At 38.5% G+C, this 24294-nt stretch overlaps 1 protein-coding gene across 16 annotated transcripts in view; it reads left to right on the top strand.

Annotated features, from left to right (window-relative positions):
- GIGYF2 (GRB10 interacting GYF protein 2) overlaps nt 1–24294 on the top strand; it is a 75375-nt gene that overhangs the window by 9387 nt on the left and 41694 nt on the right. For 11 of the 16 annotated variants that reach the window (XM_068201047.1, XM_068201046.1, XM_068201055.1 and 8 more), the window contains 6 exons: nt 2593–2672; nt 5288–5417; nt 7607–7702; nt 12640–12784; nt 19467–19578; nt 20130–20170. In XM_068201047.1, coding sequence (XP_068057148.1) covers nt 2632–2672; nt 5288–5417; nt 7607–7702; nt 12640–12784; nt 19467–19578; nt 20130–20170 — 565 coding nt within the window. In that variant the 5' untranslated portion in view covers nt 2593–2631. The remainder of the gene's footprint in view (nt 1–2592; nt 2673–5287; nt 5418–7606; nt 7703–12639; nt 12785–19466; nt 19579–20129; nt 20171–24294) is intronic. The other 5 variants (XM_068201050.1, XM_068201048.1, XM_068201053.1 and 2 more) reach the window with 2 other exon arrangements.

Raw genomic sequence — 24294 nt, 5'->3', positions numbered from 1 at the left:
TCCATGCTCTCCCCTTTTGGCTGCCACTTTGAAAGCCAGCGGAAGCAGCACAGGGTTTCCACTCCCTTTGTTTCATCTGCTCTGATGTGGCTTTAGTGTTTTCCTGTGGTGCACTTACTGTCTTAGCTTTCTTGAGCTTTTTCCCTGTTATCTGCCCTCCTCCTCCCAAACCATTGCCCATTTCTAGGGTGTCTGTTGTCCATCATTTTTCTCTCAGCCTTGCCTGTAATTTCTTTTTCATGTGTGTTTTATTTCTGGGTTGTCTATTCAGTTCACCTGTCACACCTATTCACATCTCTTGCATGTCTGTTTTATTCTGTTTTGGAGATGTATTCAGTACTATTCAGCACAATTTCATTCACTTACAGTTGTCTTGTTTTCAGTTCAAAATTCATACAGTCAGAACTTCTAGGGATGGAGTAAACTTAACCTGAGTTCACTACAGAAGAGTTCACAAAACAAAGTGTGGGGGCCAAAATGAGGGATAGGGAAAGCCATTCAGCAGCTCACTGGGATGAGACTAGCATTCTTGTAGGTGCTAAACTGCTTAGAAGTCTAGTAGAGAAACATGACACAGCATCCTCAATTTTTTGGGAAGGTAACGCAAAGGCTGAAGAGTAGGTCCTGAACCAGTGAACAGGTTGATTCTAACTGGGTTTTAGTGCTTTGTCCTTGTATCTGATGCTTTTCAGCTGTGTTTTTATTATTTAACCCTGAGTGCCAGCCTTTTTGGTATTACTGCTACTAGACTAGCTTTGATGTTAGGAGTTAAAGATCCCAGGTTCCCTGGTGATGCTCATGGATTCATCTGAAAATTCTCCACCCTGCACCACCCCCAGCAGAAGGATTACAGGCATTGCAGGGAGTGGAGGAACAGCCATCCAATTAAGGCTACTAGGAATTGTGTTGGAGGCTTGTTTCTGCCCAAGTGTGCATCACGGTTTACTTGAATTGCCCCACAATAATTTCTCTTGTGGCTGCTGCATGTTGTCTTTGGGTACCTCACCTTATGTTTTGATTTGCAGGATGGTGAATGGATATAGCTTGAATGTTCTAATGAGCTGTCAGCTGCTTCAAAAAGGCAGCTCAGATCAGACCAAAATAATCTCAGACTAGGCCTGTGAGAATATCTGGGTATTTTTGTATTAGCTTTTGCTGCAGCTAGTAGGGGTAATTCTATTTAATTGTCTATAATTATTGTGAAAATGAAAACATTAAGGTTTGTATATAAATTACTTTGTGTATGGGACAAAGAAGATACAGCATGTTGTTAAAATACCTAAGCCAAATGTTAGTTGGTGCGTTTAGACTGCAGGGAGTTTTATAAGCATTTGTAATCCTATGCCCAAAGTATTTGGGTAAAATCTGCTCAAGCAATTTTAGCATATTTAGTTTTAGCATGTTTTGTAATTTTCTTGCTTTGAGCGTCTTGATTTATTTTCTTTAATATTATTACTTCTGTGGAATAGATATAACAAAAAAAAAGCTTCCTTTGTTTAGTTTTTTCTTTTTTTTTTTTTTTTTTTTTTTGCAGTAACTAATGCCCTTTCCACCTCATGTATAGACAAACTCATGAAGTTCCTTATTTAGTCCCTGAATCTGTTAAGGGATGTGGTTCTGATACAGCAAAGTTCCCTCTCTGATGTTAATGGCTTCTTGAAGTCTAATCAACCAGTGTCTGAAGATGATGCTTCAGATTCTTCCTTTTTCTTGGGATTTGCCTACAGTGTGTTTGGTTTCTAAAAAAGCAAACTATCTACCTCTGCAGATTTGGATTTGGCTTCTGCTGGAAGGAAAGAGGAGCTTTATTTATTGTGTGAAAAGACACTTCTTCAGAACTGCCTGGGCTGGACTCGGTTCTGTTAGGGAAAAGTTCATAGTCTTCCCATAGCCTTGTTCTTTCCCTCCTGCATGGCTTCATCTGCTCTTATCCATACCCTCTGGATATGTAGGAACTTGACTTGAGCTTTGCTAGTGTCTGCAGGACCTACCTTGGCTAGTAGCAATGAAATCAGCTGAAGTCTGAAGTTATGCATTTCTTTCGCTTAATAAAACCAAGAGTGAAAAAAATACTGTCACTTGCCTGCGGAATTTTGGAGTATTTGGTAGCATTGGATGTACTCAATCTTCAGAAGGCTTATTTTTCAAGAGTGAGCAGTGGAAAATTCTTGAATACTCTGCCACTCAGCTGGCAAATCTGTCTTGCTGTAATTCTAGTGGGGTTTTTATCCTCTTGTAATTGTCAGGAAGCAGCAATTCTGTTAATTAAGCATTACTGTTCTTAGGGAAGAGGATTATGCATCAAGTTCTCCGTGTTTGTACAAATTGTTTCCTCAGACACCCTAATCCAGTGTCCTGTTTGAGCTGTTAAAAGAGGGATTTAAGGAAGAAATCTTGATGTAGTTGCTCCTATAGTACTAAATCAATCTGTGTTGGAAAGCTGAAATGGATTCCTTCAAAAAAAAAAAAAAAATCAGTGTAGTCAATTTTTTCACTTCTTTGCATGACCAGGTGTGGTTTTGAATTTTGAATTAATCTATGAAGGGTTGTATCAATCCAGCTGTTTTCATAATAAATATCTTTATTTTTCAGGTTCACACTTTTTAAAAAAGAGGAATAGAACAGGAAAAAATGGCAGCAGAAACTCAGACACTTAACTTTGGGCCTGAATGGTAAGTTTTGTCTGTTTTGTCACACTCCAGAACTTGTTTAAAAGGATTTTTTTCCCTTTGGAGCAGAATTGATTATGGGACTGAATGGGTTATAATATCTATGTTATTTCGTCCTGTTTCACCTCAGTCCCTGGCCTGTGATCTAAAGCAATATTATAAAATTAGTCTTCATTTTGTGAATTAGCATTGTGTATGAATTGAGTTGGATTTTTGTTATGTTAATGCATAATGTTTACCTTACTGCCAAGCATTTGAAGGAAGAATAATGTTTATGATCTCATAGGTATGCACAGAATAATTGAAGATGTGCTCGTTCAGTCTTTCTATGTGATGCATGTTAATAAGGAAGTTCTTAAACTCTCCTCACTATACTTAAATCTATAGCTAAGCTATACTTAAATCTATAGCTAAGCGAGCTTTTTTTTTCCCCACTTTTAAAAAACCTAATTGCTGTATGGAATATGGTAAAAGTGTGAGTTTTGTGTCAGCGTCCTGCGCATTGGTAGTGAAAAGTGTGAGGAAAAGAGAGCTATTGTGTTCAGGGGAATCCATGCTGTCATATAATTTTGCCAGCTGTTAGTTTCACAGCTTGTCTGAAATGCATTGTCCTCCTGGCTTTTGCTAAAGAGCAATTGCACAGGTGTGATCATTCAGTATTTGTTCCAATTCCTTGTTCAAGTATTGGTGACTTCAGTTACAAACAAGAATTGTGAATGATGTGGTCTCTGAAGGGTGATTGATGTCCCCAGTGTGTGAATGGGAATGTAGAGTGGTTATAGGAAATACAGTTGCTGCATAGCATGTGATAGAACTGTTACTTGAATACATTCACTTTTGCTGACACATTTCTATACACAATATACAGAAATTGGAGAGGATTCAGTGAAGAAGTAAGACATGATTTGCAGCCTGCGGAACAATGAGAGTTCAGTCTGTTTTGTTAGAATGAAAGAAGGTTAAAGAATGAATTTATCAATATCTATAAATATACCCACCAGGCACATATCTTGTGCTGGAGTGCTCTTCAGTGTAAGAGACAGACAAGATTAGATTCTTGATGGATGGAAGCCAAAGTTATATTAAAAAAAGAGAAGGGGGAAGACAATTCTAAAAAAAGCACATATTTCAACAGTAACTTAATTGCTGTGTCACAGTGAGGGGACTGTCATAGTGACTCTCCAGTTAGTTTAAAAACCAGATTAGATTATGTATGGAAGCATATATTATACTTCAGTGAATTAGTGTATTTTTGCAGGAAAAATGGAACATAAGATTTATAATTTTTCATTTGCGTTGTGGTATAGTCATGTCTGTCATGTAAGCTGCTGTGTCACTTAACAGTGAAACTCTGGATCACGTTTGATCTGTTTGGTGTTGAACATTGCAGTGAGCCATCAAATCCTTTGAATAATTCTTCTGCAGGCGCAATTTATTTGGAAGTGGTATGTAGAGGAACTGCCACGGGGTGGCACCATACTAAAAAAATAAGATTAGCTTTTGACTTGCAAATGATTTTCTTCTTTTCTGTTTAAAGAACAATAAAACAAATCGAAGCATGCTTCAATAATTAGGTGAAAGGTAGTCTCTGAATCACTGTTTTAGAGTTACTTCCCTTCCAAGGATTTTTGATTGCTGAGAAGAGCTTTTACTGTTCTACTTGGCTAAGTTGCCCATCAAAGGGAATGTAGGAAAACTGGCTGTGTTTTGTTTCTTAACACATATCCTTTTGTAAAACATTCCTCAAACTTAAAAATACCAAGTATTTGGGTAGCTGAGGAAGTAGCTATGTAGAATGAGACTAATTCAGCTGCAGAATGGGAATAATGTACAACAGTAAGATGCTACCTGCAAGAAGTCAAGTAACTTACCTGTGTGGGATGAGAACAAATGTAACAGCATATTTATCTGTTATCATAAATTAGATTTATTACATTGCTGCTTCCACTGTCTCTGAAGTAGAGTGTCACTATATTTTGTACATATCTTTTTTTAAATTTTATTTTTCTTTTATTGATACCCTAAGTTAGATGTTACATGCACTCTAAAAAAATAAAAGCCATTAATTTTAACTTGTGTAAAAGGACTTTATGATAAGGAAGGATTCCAGAGACACAAGAAGAAACTTTGTTATAAAATTTACTGTGCTGTTCTGTTAAACTTCATGAAACATCTGAATAAACTCTTTCCTTAGCTTAATCTTTGCTGCGCTCTCTAGCATGGTAGGAAATTTTCTTGGCAAAAGGTAGCTGTTGTCATTAAGATGTCCCACTGATTTGTGTGCAGCCTGTGTGAATATCTTAGGCAAGGCTTATGGGGGGTGTAGCTGGCTTGCTGTATAGTCAACATAAGCGTTTTCCTGGGGCAAGTTGAATTCCTTGATGTGCTTGTGGGAATATTTTTCTTTCTTACTCTCCTGGTTGTGGGTGAAACAAGGGGGGTTCTTCCACTTTTCCTATTGAAGCACTGAGAGTTAAACTGAAGTTGAACTGTTAATGTCTTTACTTTCAGTATTGTATTTGTTTTGTTTGTGTCAAATCTGTAAATGTGCAGAGGAATGGTAGCACAGGTGAAGATATTCTCAATTGAGTTTTCATTGCTTTTCTGCTTTCTTTTAGGCTGCGAGCTTTGTCTAGTGGCGGGAGTGTGACATCCCCTCCTCTGTCTCCGGCTTTGCCGAAGTACAAACTAGCAGACTATCGCTATGGGAGAGAAGAAATGTTGGCACTTTTTCTAAAGGATAATAAGGTGAGCAGGAAGAGGAAGGTGGCCTCGTGTGTGTATTCCTAATGACGGTCTTGTGATTAGGAATAGTTGTATGTATTTTGTGGTTATGGACAAGGACATCACATATTCTTTGCAATCACGGACTGAAGAGGGCTGATTGTGGGGGTTTTCATGTGTGCACTTGTTTAATTGCACTTTTACCAGATTCAGTATGGTTTTTGGGGTTTTTGTTTGTTTGTATTTTTGTTTGTGTATCGGGTTTTTTTTGGCTTTCCATTTTAGGGGTAACTTCCTGTACCCTAGAGAGCAAAAAAACCTGATTGCCATATTCAGTCTCACTGCCACAGATGACTGAGGGTTAAAGTCGCCTTGCAGCTGTGCAGATCTGCTTGCCTCAGTAAGATTTTATTTAATGTAGTGCATAATAGTTATTTGATTCAGCTACAAAGTCAGGCAATAATTCATATGAGCACATCATCTGAAAAAAGCGGGCGGTCTCTATCCCATCTGAAGTCAGTTCACTTTAGCAGATAACTAGCCCAAGGAGAGCAGTCCTCAGGTAGCTCCCTTCTCTGGCAATCAGGACACAGAGACAATGACATGTAATGCATAAGAGCAGTATAGAAAATCAATAACTTCCTTCTGATTTCACTTCAAACAAAGGTTCTCAGTGATGTAAAAGATGATAGAAAATTTCAGAGATCTTTCAGGCAAACGATTAATACATTTTGTAGTTGTAAGCATTGGGTTTTTCTTTAGATGGTGGCAGTGGTTGGTTTATTGCAGCAGATTTGGAGATCTTAATGCCCCTGAGAGCTTACCCTTGGGGGAAGGAGGGACTGCAAGAAATGATGTCAAGATTAAGCTTTGAGCTTGGAATGGAGATGTGCACACACAGCTTCATGCATCCTGTCTTGGCTGTGATGACATTCTTGTACAATACTGGGAGCCCTGCATTGCTTAAATAATGGCATTGAATGTCAAAGATTTTTCTCAGTCTGTTAAGTGTGGTATAGTTTAAAGTTATGCTTTAACATGCAGAATTGTCCTGTTCTACTTTAGGAAACTGCAGTTTAAATCTTGATGTTATGCTTGAATAGGTCAGCCAGTCAGAAGTCATAGTTTTTTGCAGTTTGTATTTGTTATGTCAGATGATGCTGAGACCTCTGCTCTTGGGGCTGATTCAGAACAACCCTCAAATATCATGTGTTACAGGAAGTTCTCTGATATGAATGGTCCAAAAGAATATTTTCTTCTTACGTGTTTGCCAGAAGGTCATTATGGTTAGAGTATGTCTTTCTTTTGCTGTCCACATGTTTCCAGGGTGTTGAGTGATTCTAGTTATGAAGACTGAAAGGACTCTTGATAGTGGTTCAAGTCAGCTAGTGGATGTCAGCAATGTTTTTAAGCTGTTGCATCTCTAATTAAAAGAGAGACTGAAAGCAAGAAGACTTCTGCTAGCCTGTATCTAAATGAAAAAAATGTCTTTAGTGTTATGAGCTAAGTATTTTTGAAGCAGTTGTCCATTGGCATAATTAGAGCTCACTTGGCTGTATGTGATTGGAGGTTCTTGTCCACATTCTCAAGGTCACAACTATTGATGGAGCTTCTGATTCAAAATTAATGTTAAAATTTATTTTGGTTTATATCATTAGTGTTCTCTAGTTAATCTATACATATAGTTTCATTGTACTTGTCTTTTTTGTGTGGTTTTTTTTTTTGTTGGTTTGGGTTTGGTGTGGTGGTTTGGGTTCGATTTCTTTTTTTTTTTTATTTATTCTCCTGGTTGGTTATAAATTGGAGTTGCTTACTTCAAATCAAATACAAACTCTGTGCTGTAAGTGGCAGTTTTGATAATTAAAAATCTGGCAATAAAAATGTGTTGAAGTTAAAAGCAATAGTTTTTAGTTTAACAGATGAAGTGTCACTTGATTCAGATTTCAGCTGCAGTGGTGTGCAAGCTTGAGTTGTGATGTCTGTGGCCTTGTTGGTGTGTGATGCTTTGGATGCCTTGTTTATTAGAACTTATTTTCTGAGGATTGTAAATTTGCAGCACAGTTATCCCTACCCCCAATAAGAGTTACTGGAAGTAGTGGGTAGATGGAGACAGAGTTGGAAGAATAACATTTTTTTGTGAATCAGTGTGTGTGGCATCATCCCTGAAGTGGAAATACTTGCATGTAGTAGAATGCTCTTTTTCTTTCATACAGATACCTTCAGACCTTTTGGATAAGGAATTTTTGCCTATTTTACAAGAGGAGCCCCTGCCACCACTGGCACTTGTACCTTTTACAGAAGAAGAACAGGTTTGTATATATATATTTTAAATCTTTAGATTGTTATTAATATAATGACATAATAAAGAGTATGCTTCCATTAAGAAAAACAATGAAATTTGAAATTAATAGGTCTCAGAGTGTACTATTTGAAAGCCAACCAGCAGGAGATTCCAAGTCAGAACTACAGTTTAATGGGAAAATTAAAATAAAGGCAGTAGGACAGAAACTCTGACTTAAACTGCCAGAGTCAGGATACGACCTGACTCCCTGTTGGTCAGGGTGGTGGTAGCAGTTTCATTACACGGTCACTGCAGTCCTCTTGGAGTGGTGGATGTGGTTTTGTCGAAGCGGTGATCCTGTAGAAAGATCTGGTCCTTCTCTGAAGGTCCAGTGGTGGTTATTGAGCTCTTGTCCTCTGGGAATCCAGTGGTAGTGCTCTCCTGGTTGTTCCAAGCCTCAGATTATATAAAGGTAGGAGTGTTTGGTTCCTCCCCCTGGGTGGGGCATCTCACAATGGGATGATGTAATTCTGTGAGTCATGGGCAGTCAAGGTTATGGGAGACCTTGATGGCCCTTTAGTCGAGATAGTCCCTCAGAGGGAGTTACCAGGGATGAGTCACAGAGGAGCTAAAGAACACTGCCTCACCTATTTTAACACCTTACGAAGATGGTAATAGAATACATACTTTTGGTTACACCTTTTCATTGTAACCTAGGACACAGAGAAAGGAATTATAAAATCATGATGTGTCAGCATAAAGTTTAAATTCTATCCTTGCTCAATTGTTGTCTTAAATTTGATAAAATGTTTTTTGTCCTGTTGAAGGTAGACAGGTTGATAAATCCAGGATCACCATCTGGGAAGTGTTACTTGTTTTTAAGTATGCACCATTTTCAGATCAGTGACATTTTCTACAGTTTTCTGCCACCTTCTCTTTGGTAACCAGAGAGTCACAGAAGTGGCCAAGTTCTGCCGCCTCAGTTTTGTGCTCTTTAGAGAAGTGCTGAAGTTTTTTGACTGCTAACATTTATTAAGAAGATGCAGTACTGTTAACTGTTCTGTATATAAGCAGTTACCTGTTTATCTCCTCCTTTGGTGTCTATAGGTATATAACCACATAGAGATGGATAAGATGAGAATGAGAACAGGTCCATAAGGATTCCATTTCAAGGATGACTCATCTGGGTAGTTTGAAATCTCTGGGTTTAAATTTGATTCCTGCCCATCTTCTCTGGATAAGAGCCTCTGACTTTAGACGCTGAACTGATTTCCTCTTTCTGTCTGTCAGAACTTTTGATTTCACAGTTGCTCTCCAATTTGTTGTGTTTCTTAGCACTTTTCTTACTTCATAATACTGTGGCTTGAGTTTTTTTGTTTCTTTTGTAATAGGAAACTGAGTATTTTTACTGGCTTGGGTAATTTGATTTTTACAGGGGTGGGTAGTGTTACTATTAGTTTCTTAAGATATCAGAGCATCCTTTTTCCTTTGCCTGTACCAGGCTGTTTTGTTATTGAATTTTTCATTTCATTTTTTGCCTGGGTATTTTGGCATATCCTCTTCATCTCTTCTAGACTTCCTTCCTCTTCAGAGTTTCTCCGTATTTCTTGTGTCTCTGTAGGATGCTGTCATTTCACACAAGATACTAATGGTTTAGTTTTTAGTCAGCTATTTTATTTGAGTTCATGTGGATACTCTGTAAGCACTTCATGTCATAGTAGGTCTTAAAAGGCAACTAAGATTGAGACTATGCTTTTATGGGAAGTCTTGTCTTAGCTCCTGTTTTTGAGTAGGAAGAGAAGGGATTCAGGAGCAAGCCCCAGAAATGGTCATACATACAGTATGGTCAGACATACAGTAGCACATCTAAATGTTGAACCTTTGTGTAAATGTCTTTGGACATATTCTTTTGCTGATGCATGGTGGAGTCCTTCAGGGAGGACTTAGAGGCCTCTTACAGTTTAAGGGGATGCTGACTTCTGGTGTGTGTCAGGATACTCTCTGCAAGGAATAACATGAGTTGAAGGCCATGGTGCTGAAATTCTGCAGAGTACAGATGAGATGGTAAGTGCTGCTGAGCTTCAGGGATAGATGTGGTCCTCTGCTGCAGTGCCCAGTATTTCACCAGTCTGGAAAACTCCTGAGGAGTTGGTGTATACTGTGTTACAGCTTTTCCCTGCTCCTTTTCACCTGTAATAATGCAGGAGCTTTTAAGCAGTTTAACAATTCTCTAACATCTCCACAGAAATCATAATCTGGAAGAAGAGGTCCATACTCACTTTTTAAGAAAGCTTTTCCTTTAATGCTTTCTGGGGACCCAGAGGATGGGATCAATGTGGTTTTTCATGTCCTTTTTTTCCTCTCTTCATGACTGAATGGAGATACCAAGGGAATGGCATTTTTTAAGTGTTTGTTCCCCATGACATAACATTGTTTATCATTAAGAATCATTTTCAGATGTGATCTTGAGGTAAATATTAATGGATTTGCTGCTAGCTGTGGTGCAGGAAAGTTCTTACAATTAAGATTGACAAAAGAGTTTAAAAGACCTTTTTAGTCCCTCCATGAATACTTAGGATAGAATTGTTGTCTCAGAACTTGAGGGGCAGGGCTTTGGGAGTCCTTAGAGGAGAGGCTGATCAGACCCCCAGTACCTTTGGCATAGCTAGTGTTCAGTTACAGCTGAGCCTGTCAGGATTACTTTGGCCTTAGATCCAGAGCAATCCCTGCTGTGTTGTGCACCTGATGACACTCCAGTTGTATGTGTACTATGGGAAGAACTTGTCTCAAACTGAATTAAAGATGTATTATCTAGGGATGGATGACAGATCATGTCAGCTACATGAATTTGAACTTAAATGTGTTTAGTCTTGTAGTATTTAATTGGATACTTAATGCTGCAGTGTTCCCTGTAACAAGACATGGGCATGCTTTGGATGGAATTGCTGGTTCTTTTTATGTAAAATGTTACTTTTCTGAAGATTAAGCTGTTGAGCTAACCTAGAGTTCAAGTGATTCACTTAAGGTAATGAAATACAATATATTTATAATCATAGATTTGTCTAAGATGTGTTTCCAAGATAGTGTCTGGTGAAGGAAAGAAGGTTTCTGTAGATGGCTTTAAAAGGGCTTTCCACCAAGGAGCACTGGCAATGCCTTTCCCACTGCTCCTGTTTTTCCTGTTTGCATTAGGGGAGAATTTGGATGTCTTAATCTTACCTGCTTGCACAGTAAGGGAGGCTCAAACTCTTGCTGAATATAACAGACATGCTTTTGTGTCCTCCTTGGTTATTTTCCTGACATCTGTTTCTTAAGACATCTTCATTTGCTGCTGAAGCTGTTTTGCAGCAGCTTTGTTCTTCAGTGTGCATTGTCAGCATTGGTCATTGAAGGAATACACTGATCAATAGCAGGGCAATTTTTGCTTTTTTGACTTTTGCTTTTTTTGACTTCTTACTGTGTCTTACCATGTGGGTTGTTAGCACTATGCCTACACTGCAGCAGGCTCTACAGAGGAGAGGGAGACATTGCTCAGAGTTCAGGCAGACAAGTCAAAAATGAATTGGAAAAGAAAATAAGATTATTATTCTTACAGGAAGAATAAAGCATAAAAAAAGAGGAATTTCCTATGCAAGACAATGATTTTGATAAATAACTTAAACGTTTTTGTAGGGAAATATTTCAGCGCTTCACACAAAAGCAGAAGTATCCACACCTGGAAAGGTGGTGGTTTGCTCAGAGGCAGATGGACATGGTCCCTTTGGACTTGCAGTTGAATTGGTTGCTTTAAACTTTAAGGGCTAGCTCAGAAAACAGATTTGCTGGAGGCTGACCTTGCTTTTTTGACATGCATGACTGCATTTTTTCTTTCCCCTCAAGTCTTAATTAGTTACCAATTCTCTCTTGAAAGAAGATCTAAGTTTGTAGGGAGCACATATCAAGCAGTTTTTGAAATGTTTCTGTAATGTATTAAATCTCCTGTTGGCTTTGATGTTAGTGATTTAGATTTTAAATAGTGTGTAATCACTTGTCTCATTGTTCTCTGAAGACCATCAAAGTCATAGCAATTCAGATAAGTTGATGTAAGCACCTTGCCAGTTCTAAGTACCTTTCAAGAAGCCTGATATAACAGCTGTTTGGAGTCCTTTGCGTTCAGAAAGTGTGTGTCAGTTCAGGTTTACTTGTTAATGTTTCTGTACATGCTTCTGAATTCTTTGGCCCAGTTTTCCAAGTATTTGTGCTCAGAGAATAGGGTTAGAGTTGGTTATATTTATCCATTCTTTATTGAAATAGTTTTTTCTTTTAGCAATTTTCATATTAAGCTAAAGTTGAATTTTACTGGTGTTTATTTATTTATGAAAATGAGTATCACTTAAATTTCAGAAGCTCTAAGTACACTTAGTTTTTCCTAAAATATGTTACTCTTGTGATACTTAGAGAATAAAAAGGCTTATTTCTTTAGAGGACATTGGTAAATATAATTTTATTCAAGTTCTCTTGGTCTTTACGTGTTCCTGCTTTGCTTAAGAAGTAAGTTTAGAATTGGTATTAATTATTGGTGTCAGGTATAGGCAGATGCCAGTCTCTTTTTGCAGCAGAATGTGTGTTTAACACTGCTGGTGTTCTAATGGCTTCTGTGCTGGCATCACCTGAAAAAGGAGTGAGTAGCTGTTCAAATACTTCAGAGCATAGAAGTCTCAGCTAAGTAACTTGGAAATGGTAATATTGACCAAGACCTTTTTATAGACTGCTTCAGCTGCTCACGTGTTCATAGAATCCTTTTCCTTTCTTGTGTTAATTATAAAGAATTTGTAATGAAAACAGAGCCAAATTTAAGATAATGGTAAATGTTTGTTTTTTCTTCTTGTTTTGTTTGATTTTTGTTGTTTATTTGTGTATTTGTTAGTGGTTTCTTTGTGAAGGTTTTTTCAGTTAAATCTGACTGTGACTCTTTCTTCTTGGCAGAGAAATTTCTCGATGTCTGTAAACAGTGCTGCTGTCCTGCGGTTGACGGGACGTGGAGGAGGAACGGTGGTAGGGGCTCCTCGAGGTCGAAGTTCCTCTAGAGGTCGAGGTGAGCTGCCCGTGGGATGTGCTGCAATGGATCCAGGTGATCCAGGTCAAAGCTGCTCAGAGATACTAAGTGGACCTTGGCTAGAGCCATGTGTTCTCATGCCCAGTTTCTTTTTGCTTAAAGCTTTGAAACCTTTCCAACAAGGTGGTGCTGGAGAATGAATATTGTGTTTAGCGATGATTCTGCACATCTTAGCGCACAACTGGCATCTGTTATATGCCTTTGCCAGGTTGCTGGGTGGGAAACCAAAAAGGGAAGGTAGTTTTGGGGTGGAATAGGAAATTCTTTGGTTCAGAATTGTTAGAAATAATTTTATTAAAAGCATAAGACCAATTTACAGGGAGAGGGTAGGAAAAATCTGTGAATGTACTTAAAACATCGTGGTTGTTTTAAGTTGTGTTCTGAAAAGCCATCTTCATTTGTTAACATCTTGAGCGTAAACAGTTAATGGAAAGATGTAATTGAATTTGGGAGACATTTGAGTCTTTCCAGTTCTGGTGCATCACTGTAGTTGTCTCATCCAGGATCATCTGAAACATTTGCAAATGAATAGAGAAAATGTCCTGAAGCCATATTGCTAAAGTCAAACCAAATTGTTAAACCCAGAATTTATCTTAGCAATTCCTTTTCAATGTGTGCACTTCTGTGAACTCTTTTTGGGACGCTTCATATATAAATAGGATGAGTTGCATTTAGAATACTAGGAAGCTAGTAAGATGGAAATACTGAGTAAATAATCTTGTAACCTCTGTCTTTGCAGGTGCTTAGGTGAGATTTCTCTTAGAGCCCTTTTAAATTTTATTTCACATGCCCTTAACAGGTGGTATTTTCAATAAGATCTTCAGAAAGTACTTGATATATAATTAGAGGCTTGACCAGAATTTTGCTTTGACTTAATATGTTCTCTCATTTCTGTTCTCATTCCTTAATCCTGCTTTCTTTTTAGTTTACATCTCTCAGATATTTGTAGATTGTTATTGGTCTTCTTGTGGTTGCTTCCCAGCTAAGATATGAATTTAAAGCTTTATGAGACTATCACTAGGTTTTCCTGCTGCTTCCCCTTTGTTTGCCATGGGAGTTGCACAAATGCTCAGGGTTTAATTTAAAAAAAGTGTGCATATATATAGAGAGATATATAGTGTCTACTTGTGTAGTAGTTGTTGCTTTTTTGTTTTATTTTAATGTGTGTGTTTCTACCACCTACATTTCACTTTTGCTAGGAATACGTGCATTGGCTCGGTTTTTTAGGTGCATCAAGACATAATTCTGCAAATTAAATTATTGCTGCTTAAAATTTGATTTGTGATCATACACCCACTAGTGTGCTCTCTAGTTTCAATATCTTATACATTGACCATTTCTAATTTGGCAAGCCTTTTATTTTGCTTTCTTTTGTCAAGTTTCTCTTTGGTTTTTTTTTTCCTGCACTATTAACAATATCATTCTTATGCAGTGGGTTGTTTTTTAATTGCCCCCACTAGTTTCAATGAGGTTGTAAGGCTAAATGTGGCAGAATATGGCTTCTAATCCAGTATTTCTATTATTGAATCTACTCATACGCATGACTGTTTTGTTTGGCAGTAAAGTTTGATTCCTTACATTTTAGTGGACAGAATTTAAAATGTATGCAGTATTAAGACTGAAAGCTGCTGCATGTATTCCTGGTTTCTCATGGTTAATTTTTAAGATTTGTTAAGAAATACTAGCAAGAACTTTGTCGCAAAAGTAATAGTTTTCACTTCCTTTTTTGTTTATCCTAATTCGATCTTTTAATGTGTTGGAATTGTTACACGGAATGCTTGTTAGGCTGCTCTGACTAAGCTGTAAAGGACACATTTCTGCAGTAAATATCTTCAGCTTTCTGAGCTTTCCTTCTTTCATTGATCCTGATTGCTGCTTGTTTCTTCCATTCCTCCCCTCTTCTTCCCACGAGCAATTCGCAATTCGTGTTGGGTTCTAGGCACGATGAGTCTTCCCAAAGTTTCTATATCGCAGCAAAGAAGTTAAGGCTTCTTCCAGGACAAAATGGTACTATTTTCATAATTACACACATGATGCTGTTTTAGCCAAGGACTTTTTTCCCATAGTTATTTATGAAAATTCAATATAGGACTGTTAATGTTTACAAAAACTTTGCTTGCAAGTAGCAGGGTTTAAATGCAATTTTGTTTTTTCAGGTTACAGTGAAAAGGACTTGAAATTTCTTGGGAGTTTGTTCACTAAATGAGCTGCCTCACTTAACAGTTGGAAAACATTCTTATTGCACTGCAAAATTGCCCGAGTTCAAAAGGTTTTCTGGTGTTTTCCATGAACTGGAACCATGAACACACAGCTGTGTGCAGCAAAGCTGCTGCCGAGTCAGTGTGGGCTTCAGCTTTACCAAAATGAGATTTCTGTCTTGAAGGGACTTGCACCACAGCTGCTTTATAGAGGAATTTGCATGTGTGATTAGAGTTGTTAATGAAGTTCCCTGACTGAGGCACAAATCACAGAATTGTGTTCCAACATTTGAGAGCACGAGAAGCAATCTGGGGTGGATTGGCAAGGGAAAGAAATGCTGGTAAAGAGGTATTATGGGTAGAACTCTAAATGGGATTCACTTACCAGTGTTTAAAACTGTAAGATAACACTCAGTTTCTCTGGGTGGTCACCCCAACTTCTACTGAAAATGCTTATGTTGTGATGATGAGAGTGTGGTTACTATGTTGCCTTGATTTTTGGTTTGTTGGTTTATTATTTTTTAAAAGAAGTTGTGGTCTCTGAAGAAACCAAGTACTTGCACGTGACTCATTTCTAATTGACTTGTTTTCCTGGGAGCTCCCTGTGGTGTGCAGTTAAGCCCTCTGCTTTGTGCTGGCAGGACTGGAATGTCAACACTCATGAATAAGAGTTTCGGATGAGGAGAGATTTAAATAGTCCCTGGAATGGGCTGTGAGCTTACAGACACTTTGTTTTGTAGCTGTTCTCCCTTTTGGTTAAGACTGTTATGAAGGGTCCTTTGCTTCCTATTAGAGCTCTTTCCCCACCCACCCTCTGTGCCCTTTGTAATCTGTTTTTGCTGCTGTTGGAAAGCGTGTCAATGGTGTGCAAGTGTAATGTTTGCATATCTAAACAGCAGTAGTTGAACTACAGTTATTCTGTTTTTCCCAAACAGTATTATGACTGTGATTATAGATCCTAAACTCCAGTTATGCTGTAATTTCAAGAATTTGCTTCTTGTATTCTGTAAGGCTTTAGGTTTTTTTGTAATGATAATTAGAATATCAGTTTGTGCTGCTTCTTACCCTCCTGCTAGTCTTATATTATTACTTAAATTCAAACTTGTCTGTTTTTCAGGTTAGAGACTTAGCTGTTATGATTGCAATGTCCAGTGGATTGATGTCCTCATCCTGAGATTTTTGAGAAATTACTGAAATACAAATTACACATTTGCTCCACTCTGTTATTAAATGGAAGGGTTTATTGACATTTGTTGACTTTGCATTCAGTACTTTGTGCAACATATGTACTTAGTCTGCTGCTTATGTGCCAGTTGTTTTTTTTTTTTCCAGAAGTGGCATTCTGTTTAAAATAAGCCAAGGAGTGCAGAAGCAGAATGTCAGGTAGTGTGTTTACATGTGCAATTTTAGCCTCTCTGCAGGCATTTCTTATGCATTCTGTGACCAGCATCAGCTGTGTCCTAGTGTGCACTTTCAGGTCAGACCCACCCACATAGTACTTGCTGAATGACTGACTTTGCACACCACAGTTTGCCTGACTGACTTTGCACGCTACAGTTTCCCTTGGCTGGCTGCTTCTCTTCTATAGCTTGGTAGGATCTGTTTGAGGCTTCCCACATTGTGGTCTGCTTGGTGTTTGCTGGGGCTGCACATGTGCTTCTACTTGGCACTGTTGGGTGGGCCCATGTTGTTTCCACACATGGATGGGGTGGCAACACAGCCAGGGCAAATGTGGCTTCAGTAGCCCTGTCCAGTATTATGTGGTATCACTGCAGCTGGCAGCTGAGTACTGTGACCCCACAGGCAGCCTTAACCTGAATGCCTAAGATCAATTGTTTGGACATTTTGCAAGGTTATCTTTTAATTCAGACCATTTTGGTGGCTGAGCACAACTGAAATATTGATGGACCACCATACAGGGGTGGTGAGTGGGGGGAGGTTTCTCAGGCTGTGGTTTCACATACTTTTAAACAGCCATCAGCCATACTGCTGGTCAAATAACTGATTCTTGCTCTTGTGTAGGACACTTGCTTTATTTGCTGGTGAAATGTCCTGTATCACCCATGAGCTGGATCTGGTGGTGTGTGGCTGCTCCCAGCGTGCAGCATGCACTTAACCCTTGCTCACCCTGGGAGGGGAGCACTGCAGTGCTGCTGCTGCTCACTGTACAAGCCTGCTTTGTTTTTATTGGGAAAGTGTATGCAACTTCCCATCTCTGCTACCTCAGAGACAAGATGAGTCAGTGCCTTTGTTCTGTTTTGACTCTGTGAACTGCTTTTGCTTTATTATCTCTGGTGAGAGGAAGGAAAAGAGCTTTCCTGTAGTGAAGAAATTAAGCAAAGATTGCTATTGGGTGAGCTGCTGAAACTTTCCTGACTTTTATTTGTGAAGAATAAAAACTTTAGGTCCTTTACTGGGATTTTAGGGGACCCACAATGCTTTAACTGGATAAACATCATGCTATTTTTGATGTTGTATCACTTCTTCCTGCTTCTTGCCTTTGCAACTTGTTTTACATATGTGACTATGGTCAACCTTATTGTATCAGATTTGCCATAGCAAAGGTGTTTCTAATAACTCTCCTAGGTCTGATGCTAATTTCTCCTCTTACCTTGAGTGCTCAGTCAGCTCCTCTGCCTCTCCCCGAGTTTGTCTAAAAACAGCTATGCTGAATCTGGCATGGGCTTGCTCAACTCCATAGTGACCGTAGTCTAGTAACAGCCAAAAGAAGGCATCTTGGCAAGAGAATAAGGACTGAGAAAAACACAAAGGTGAAGAGGCTTAGCTGCCAGATGTTTGCAGCTCAGCATATTTCCTGAACCAGATGTGGCCTCCATTAATGAATTTTGTTTATCTTTTTTGAATTTGTCCAGTCTTCATCTGAACTTAGGCATCCTCAAAACTCTGGTAAGGATGGCTGCATCTCTGTGATTCTGGGAGATCTGCCACTGATCAAATTTGCTGGTGATAGAACAGGATAGTTTTGTCTAAAGGGAATGTTAAAATTGTTGGTTATACACCCTGTAACCAGTTCTGCCTGATACAAAAGCAGTTTTGTATTTAAAGATCCCAATTGGATTATCTGTAGATAACTTTTCTTTTTCTCTGCCTGAAAAGCAACTTTCTGCCCTTTTCACCTACCACCTCTTCTAAGAGATTTGGTATAGAATAGTAGAGAAACTGTTGCAACTGTCTTGATGATTTCAAATTTCTCTGGTCATAAGATACTGAAACATGGTATGATTCCTTGATACATCCAGGTGTCTTTAGATTTTTAAATGTAGAGGCTTTTTATTACTACTTCAGAAGACTGCAAGAACTGCAGTTTATTCTGAAGGTGTTTGTTTCCTGTTTCATTTGGTCATTCTTAATCCTACAGATCCCTGGCCACGTTTGCACCTCTTGCTTTGAGATGTTTTTTTCCTTGAAGCCAGGAAGAGAGAAATATGAAAAGATAGACATTTGAGATACTTACCCAGCCAAGAGTTCCTGTTACTAGGTGCTTTTTAGGTTCTAAACTTGACTGTAGAGACTACATTTGTATGTAGGCAAGGCATTATCCTGACAACTAGCTGCTAGATGTTCCACTTATTCATCTTATTTCCATGAGATTTTGAAATGGTAAATTAGCTGGTTAGAAACCTGCCATTTCTTCTGCTGGAACACTGTGTGAAGCAGTATTTCTCTTTTGTGGATCTGGAAATTTCACCCCATCTATTAATCTAACCAGTGCTGGAAGTTGTTTTGAAGGGCTGGGGATGTATGTGGGTATTGTTTTTCTGTTGTGTAGGGCTTGTTATCTTTTACCCAGACACCCCATGCCTTTTCAAGCCCTGAAGATGTGCTTTGAGATACTTTGCTTGAGGATATATCTGTAATTTTTGGCTTGAGGCTTGGTACTTGGTAGCTGCCTATAGAGAACCATTTACTGAAAAGGTCAGTAGGATAATTTTTAAGCTAAAGCTAATGTCCTTCTTCATTGTGACCTGCCTATAGCCATCCTGTGATCCTCCTTTCTTCCCACTGATCCTGGGGGAGATTTTTGCTGGCAGTCACTAGAACTTAATAGCTTCCTTCTCCTTTATGACCCTTGACAGCAAAAATTAGGAGTACATCCACAGTGCAGTGCCATTGTACTGGAGTTTGCTGTTAAAAGTAATATGATTTTTGTGTGTGAAGCACACATGTGCAATGTGGATGTTATGTGAACAATGCATACTTACTTGGTAATTTCTCTTGGGTAAGTATCTGTGTTTTTCTGCATCATATTTATTTCAGAATTGTTTGCCTGTTCTGTCTGGTCTTGCACTTCTTGATAAGAATTTTTGGATAAGACTCTTTCTTCAGTCATTGTTCCTTTTTTCATTTGTCCCAGATAATTTCACTGGGGCTTAAGACTGCAAGATTAGTTCTCAGGGACACCAGGAAAGGGAAACCTATCTGATTCTTTCAACTTCTATTATTATTTATACAAACACTTGTGTTTTTTGTCTTTTCAGGCAGAGGCCGAGGAGAAAGCGGTTTCTACCAAAGAAGTTTTGATGAAGTGGAGGGTGGATTTGGGCGAGGAGGGGGCAGGGAAATGCACAGATCACAGAGTTGGGAGGAAAGGTAACAGAACTCTAGCCCTTAAAGTTTTTTACACACATCTGTTCAGCTTCCATTTGTGCCTTTTGACTTCATAAAAACACTTTAGGAAAGGTAATTAGTTATACCTGTGAGTGAAGTGTCTGCATTTCTAAGATGGAGTCAAACACAGTAATGTTTCTTGAGGTTCTGGAGAAAGTAAAAAAGAACATTTCTTGCAAAGATTTTTTTTCTGCTGAGTTCCTGGGAAGAAGGAGCGAACTACTTTAAGAGAACATGAATTACGACAGTTGCAGTTGAAGCCTGGTGCTAAGGATTTGTTTCAGTTTTAGTCTTGACACTGTTGACAGTACTTAGGGGCACATTTGAAAACATACCCAGTTCCCAAGGGTCGTGTGTGTATTGGTGTTCCTGAAAATTTCAGTTGTTACTTGGACCTCTAAAGGTAATGTCCATCAAGCTCCAATTTAAAAAAAGTTCCCACCAAGTAAAGAGAACCAGCAAAACCTATACCTAAAATGAGTTTTTGGAGTAGTTCCAAAACCTTATTTGAAACTTCTATTCTGCCTTTCTAGGGGAGACAGACGCTTTGAAAAACCAGGGCGAAAAGATCCAGGTATGGTTTTGTTACTGTGTGGGCAGAAAATGGGAGGGAGGAGCAGGGTGTGTTTGGGGGAAGGGACCTGTACATGTATCAGCCTTTCTTATTGCTCCAAGTATATTGTTGATGCAAGATTCATGATACTGTGCCAGGTTGCTAAGTGTGTTCTCAAAGTGTTGTTTCTTTTGCTTTGTGTTGTTCTCACTATTGGACATTTAAGTGTGGTAGATAAGAAGCGTGAGGAGTAAGTAGGTTCTGTTTATTTAATGAAGTTGTGGTGTTTACAACTGGAACTAAGTTCCTGTACCTCTGTGGAAGAATACTTTCCTGATGAACAGGCGTGCTGTGGTAATACGCCTTTTTTCAGTGCAGCTTTAAACATGCCTGGTGTGGGCTGTTTTCTACCCAGGACTTCTTGACTGTTTGAACTTTTAATTTTTTTGAATGCTTGCTAGTGTGAGAAAGATCCAGCAGTGTCCTGAAACTCCCATGCTGATGGATTTACTGTTGATCAAACTAGTTAAGTCATCATCTGAACCTCCTGTTCAGTCTGGTTATCTGCTCTTCTGTCTCTTGTTCCTCCCCTGTTCTGTTTCTGAAATGCTTCACACTGGCTGTGTTCTGTCAGAATGCTGGATCCTTAATTGTGACCCAGTACATCTGCACATCCAGCTCAACTTGATTTGGAATGGGTTTGTCATCTTGGAGATAAAACATAGACATTCTAAGGGTGGTGGGAACGTCAGGGCAGCTCTGGCTATCTGGTAACTGCGGTGACTTCTGCTGTGCAGGCTTCATGTGTTGCTTGTTCTCTGGTGTGCCTGTTCTCTTTCTCCATGGCACGTTTCCATGTGCATGGAGCACAGCTGTGCCTACTGAGAGGTTTTGTACTAGTAAGAGCTTACTGTCTCCTCTATTTAGGACCCAAGGAATCTTTGGCTTTGCTAAAGGAGTCTTGGCTACACACCCTTCTTGGTAATATGCTGAGAAAGCATAGATTAGAGGAGATAATTACAGGTTGAATTTAAAGACAAACCCAAAGAGATCCAATTGTAATTAGAAATTGACAGGAATGTATTTTAATCCCTGCGTAGCTGGTGGTATTTTTGTAGTAAGAGTAGCATAAATTGCCATATTTATAATTTTCTGGATTACCATGGTGACACATGCTTTGCTTTCAAAGCCCTTCCAGTCCTCTCTCCTTATAGGAATTGTTCACAGCTTCTAAAGAGTGCTTTTATTTTTCTGCTTGTTAAGTTGAATGGCAACACAAAATTAAGATGTGTATGTTTTCCTCATTGTCTCCTTTAAAAAGAGGATACTTCTAGAAAATGATTTGATATTGGTCAGAGATTGGCCATTTTTAAATATCAGTAATGAAACTCTGGACTTTCCATGTATCTATGTATTCAGAAATCTTTTAGGAAAAAATGAAAATGGGGGAAAGTAAGTACTACTGAGATTTCAGGACTGCATTTTTTACAAAAGAAAAACGGATGTAGAAGTAGTGTCTACTACGGTTCATTTAGTTTTATTTATTTCTTGTGATTAGAAATCTAACAATTCCAGTTCCAGGGTATAGAATGTACCACGTTTCTGATAAAGAAGGATAAAAATATTGCATATTGGTATAGAATCAGATGTATTTCTCACTTGAAATTGAGGAGAATTTACAGTGTGCAAAATATCCTTTCAGAAGTTGATGTCTGCCAGGGGTTAATCTGCAGCTAGTGTAGAGCATTTTGTGTTTGTAGCAACTGCTAGTGATGAGGGCTCTATTGAATGTATCTTCCAAGAACTGTTCCCTCGGGAAGATGGTGTCCCTGGTGCAATTTGTTGGAAACTCATTGTGAGAGATGATGTGCTTATTCTCAAATTATGAAACTTTTTGAGTACCTAATTGCTCTTCCTTAGTTTCTTGTATTTCTCTGCTAGTCAGTATGAGAGGCAAAAGACCTTCAATCTTTCTGAAGTTTTATTATAAAAATATTGCTTAAACAATAGTACTGCTACGTTAGAGGTTAATGTTGCAGTAAGTAGGAAGACCATTTCCTCTCCCCTTTACTTCCAAAGAGAGATAAGGTGGAGAGCACAGAAAGCGTTGGTCTGTTCTGACTCAAGCCTTGGTTAATTACAAGTAGTTATTGTTATGTAAAGGCTTTCCAATGAGAAAATATTTTGAGTGTGAGGAGGGATACAGATGTGCCAAAAGAAGTCCCAGGTTAATAGCAAGCACTAGTATCCACACAAAGCTGTGGAGGCAGAAAGGAAAGGAATTGACATACAGATTATAATTCAGGCTCACATGCTTTAGCAGATGCCTGTACTGGTTTCTGTTACCATGATTAAACTCCTTAGTTGAGGATTTTCTATAATTTTCTCATGCTTCAGTTTTTCCTTGCTGTTTCATAGAGCCTTGGATTCAGATTACATAATTTACTGAGGTGCCAATTTTTTCATGTTCTTTGTTCTGGATGATCCCATTAGAGAATTATTAAGAGATCAAATATTTAATAACTTCTGATTATTTGTAATGGAGGACAATGCAAGAACCTCCAATTAAAAATCAAGAGATTAAAAAAGTAAAAGAAATTTAACAAATACTTACTTCTCAGATATGATCAGTATGCTGTTCTTAAAAATTAATGCTTGCTTTTTCAGTCCTCACAACAGTTTGTGAGGTCGCATTTGAATGATTCTCAGCATAAACAGTGTCTGTTCCTGGTTTCAGCATGCAGATTGCAGATGCACAAAGTATTTGCAAGTTTGTTACAGATTGTCACAGTTCTGACAGACTTCACTTAGAACTCAGATTGTATTTGGAAGGCTGAGGCCATTAGCAAAGAAAATGAGCAAGTTGCTTTCTTGAGCATGTCTGTCTCTTCACAAAAGCTGCTTAATTTTCTGTGCAGCCTCCTGGCTAACACCAGCTTAGTAGCTGAAGGGATTTGATTAGTTACCAGCAGTTACAAACTGGTAGTGAATAACTGTTATGTAGTTTAAACAAACCTGTTAGTAAGTCAGTTGTGGAACCTGGTTGAGTTCTGTTTTATGTGTGGGTTTTGGTTAGGTTCAGAAGATTTGAATATAAAAGATGTGTTCAAGTGGCTATAAAAAGGATGTTCAGTTTCTTTGAAGCATGCTTTCCCTCGCTCTGCCTGGCTTCTTCTCCTGCCATGTCTTGCTGGCAGGAGCTGCATTCACAGTAGGTTCATCACCAGTTTGCTCTTGCTATACTCAAGCATGGAGTGCTATGTTGGTGCATCAGAGCCTATCAGCAATTTTCCTAGGTTTCTACTCCAATTTGGGCTGTGGCATATTTCCAGTACTTTCAGACATCCATGATTCACCAGTTCTCTGGAACTGTAAAAGCAATATTAATGTATTTTCTGCCCTTGTTCTGAAATAACTACACAGTTCTTTGTCTAATAGCCTTTGCAGTATCATTCAGTTTTGCATTCCAAAATGGAATATTTGAAGATTGCATTTAGCATATACTGACAACATATTTTTTCTTTATACTTGCTGTTGTACTCCCTTTTAAACCAAATCTGTAAAAATTATTTTAAAACCAGGACAGCTTCAAAGTATCAAGTCATGTAGAAATCAAACAAAACAGCCCAACTTTGATTAGATGTGAATTGAAATTAGAAATAGCTTTGTATACCTTTGGCTCTAAATAATGAGATTATAGTCCCATGTGATACATGGGAGAAATAATGCCTCACCCAGAATGCTGTCAAACAATACTCAATACCTCACAGAGAATGCTGCCCTGCTTCAGCCTTTGCACGGGAGTCTGTTTTACTGCTCTTGCACTGGTTTTTAATGTGTAGGACTCTTACCAATGTCTTGTATTGATAGAGAATGTGGAAAAAATTCAAGAAATAATTAAAAATTATTGGTGTTGACACAAGGGTGGAAAAGGGTTCTTTAAACTGTGTATGAGTCAATAACTAAAAAAAACTGTTGTGAAGAGGGATGAAGGCAGTGTAACTTGGTAGTGTGCTGCTCTCCAAGCTGCACAATAGTCACGAAAGCTTGTCCATAGAATTAAGTTTGAAAAAGATTTTGGCAGTGTCTGTGATAAATCTAATCTGTCTGAGGTCTGCAATGGGGGAAGGCAACACTTGAACTGT

This window comes from Anomalospiza imberbis, chromosome 10 (assembly GCF_031753505.1).
Source record: "Anomalospiza imberbis isolate Cuckoo-Finch-1a 21T00152 chromosome 10, ASM3175350v1, whole genome shotgun sequence".
NCBI lineage: Eukaryota > Metazoa > Chordata > Aves > Passeriformes > Viduidae > Anomalospiza > Anomalospiza imberbis.
The sequence above is the reverse complement of the archived record's forward strand: the minus strand, read 5'-3'. Positions and strand labels throughout refer to the sequence as shown.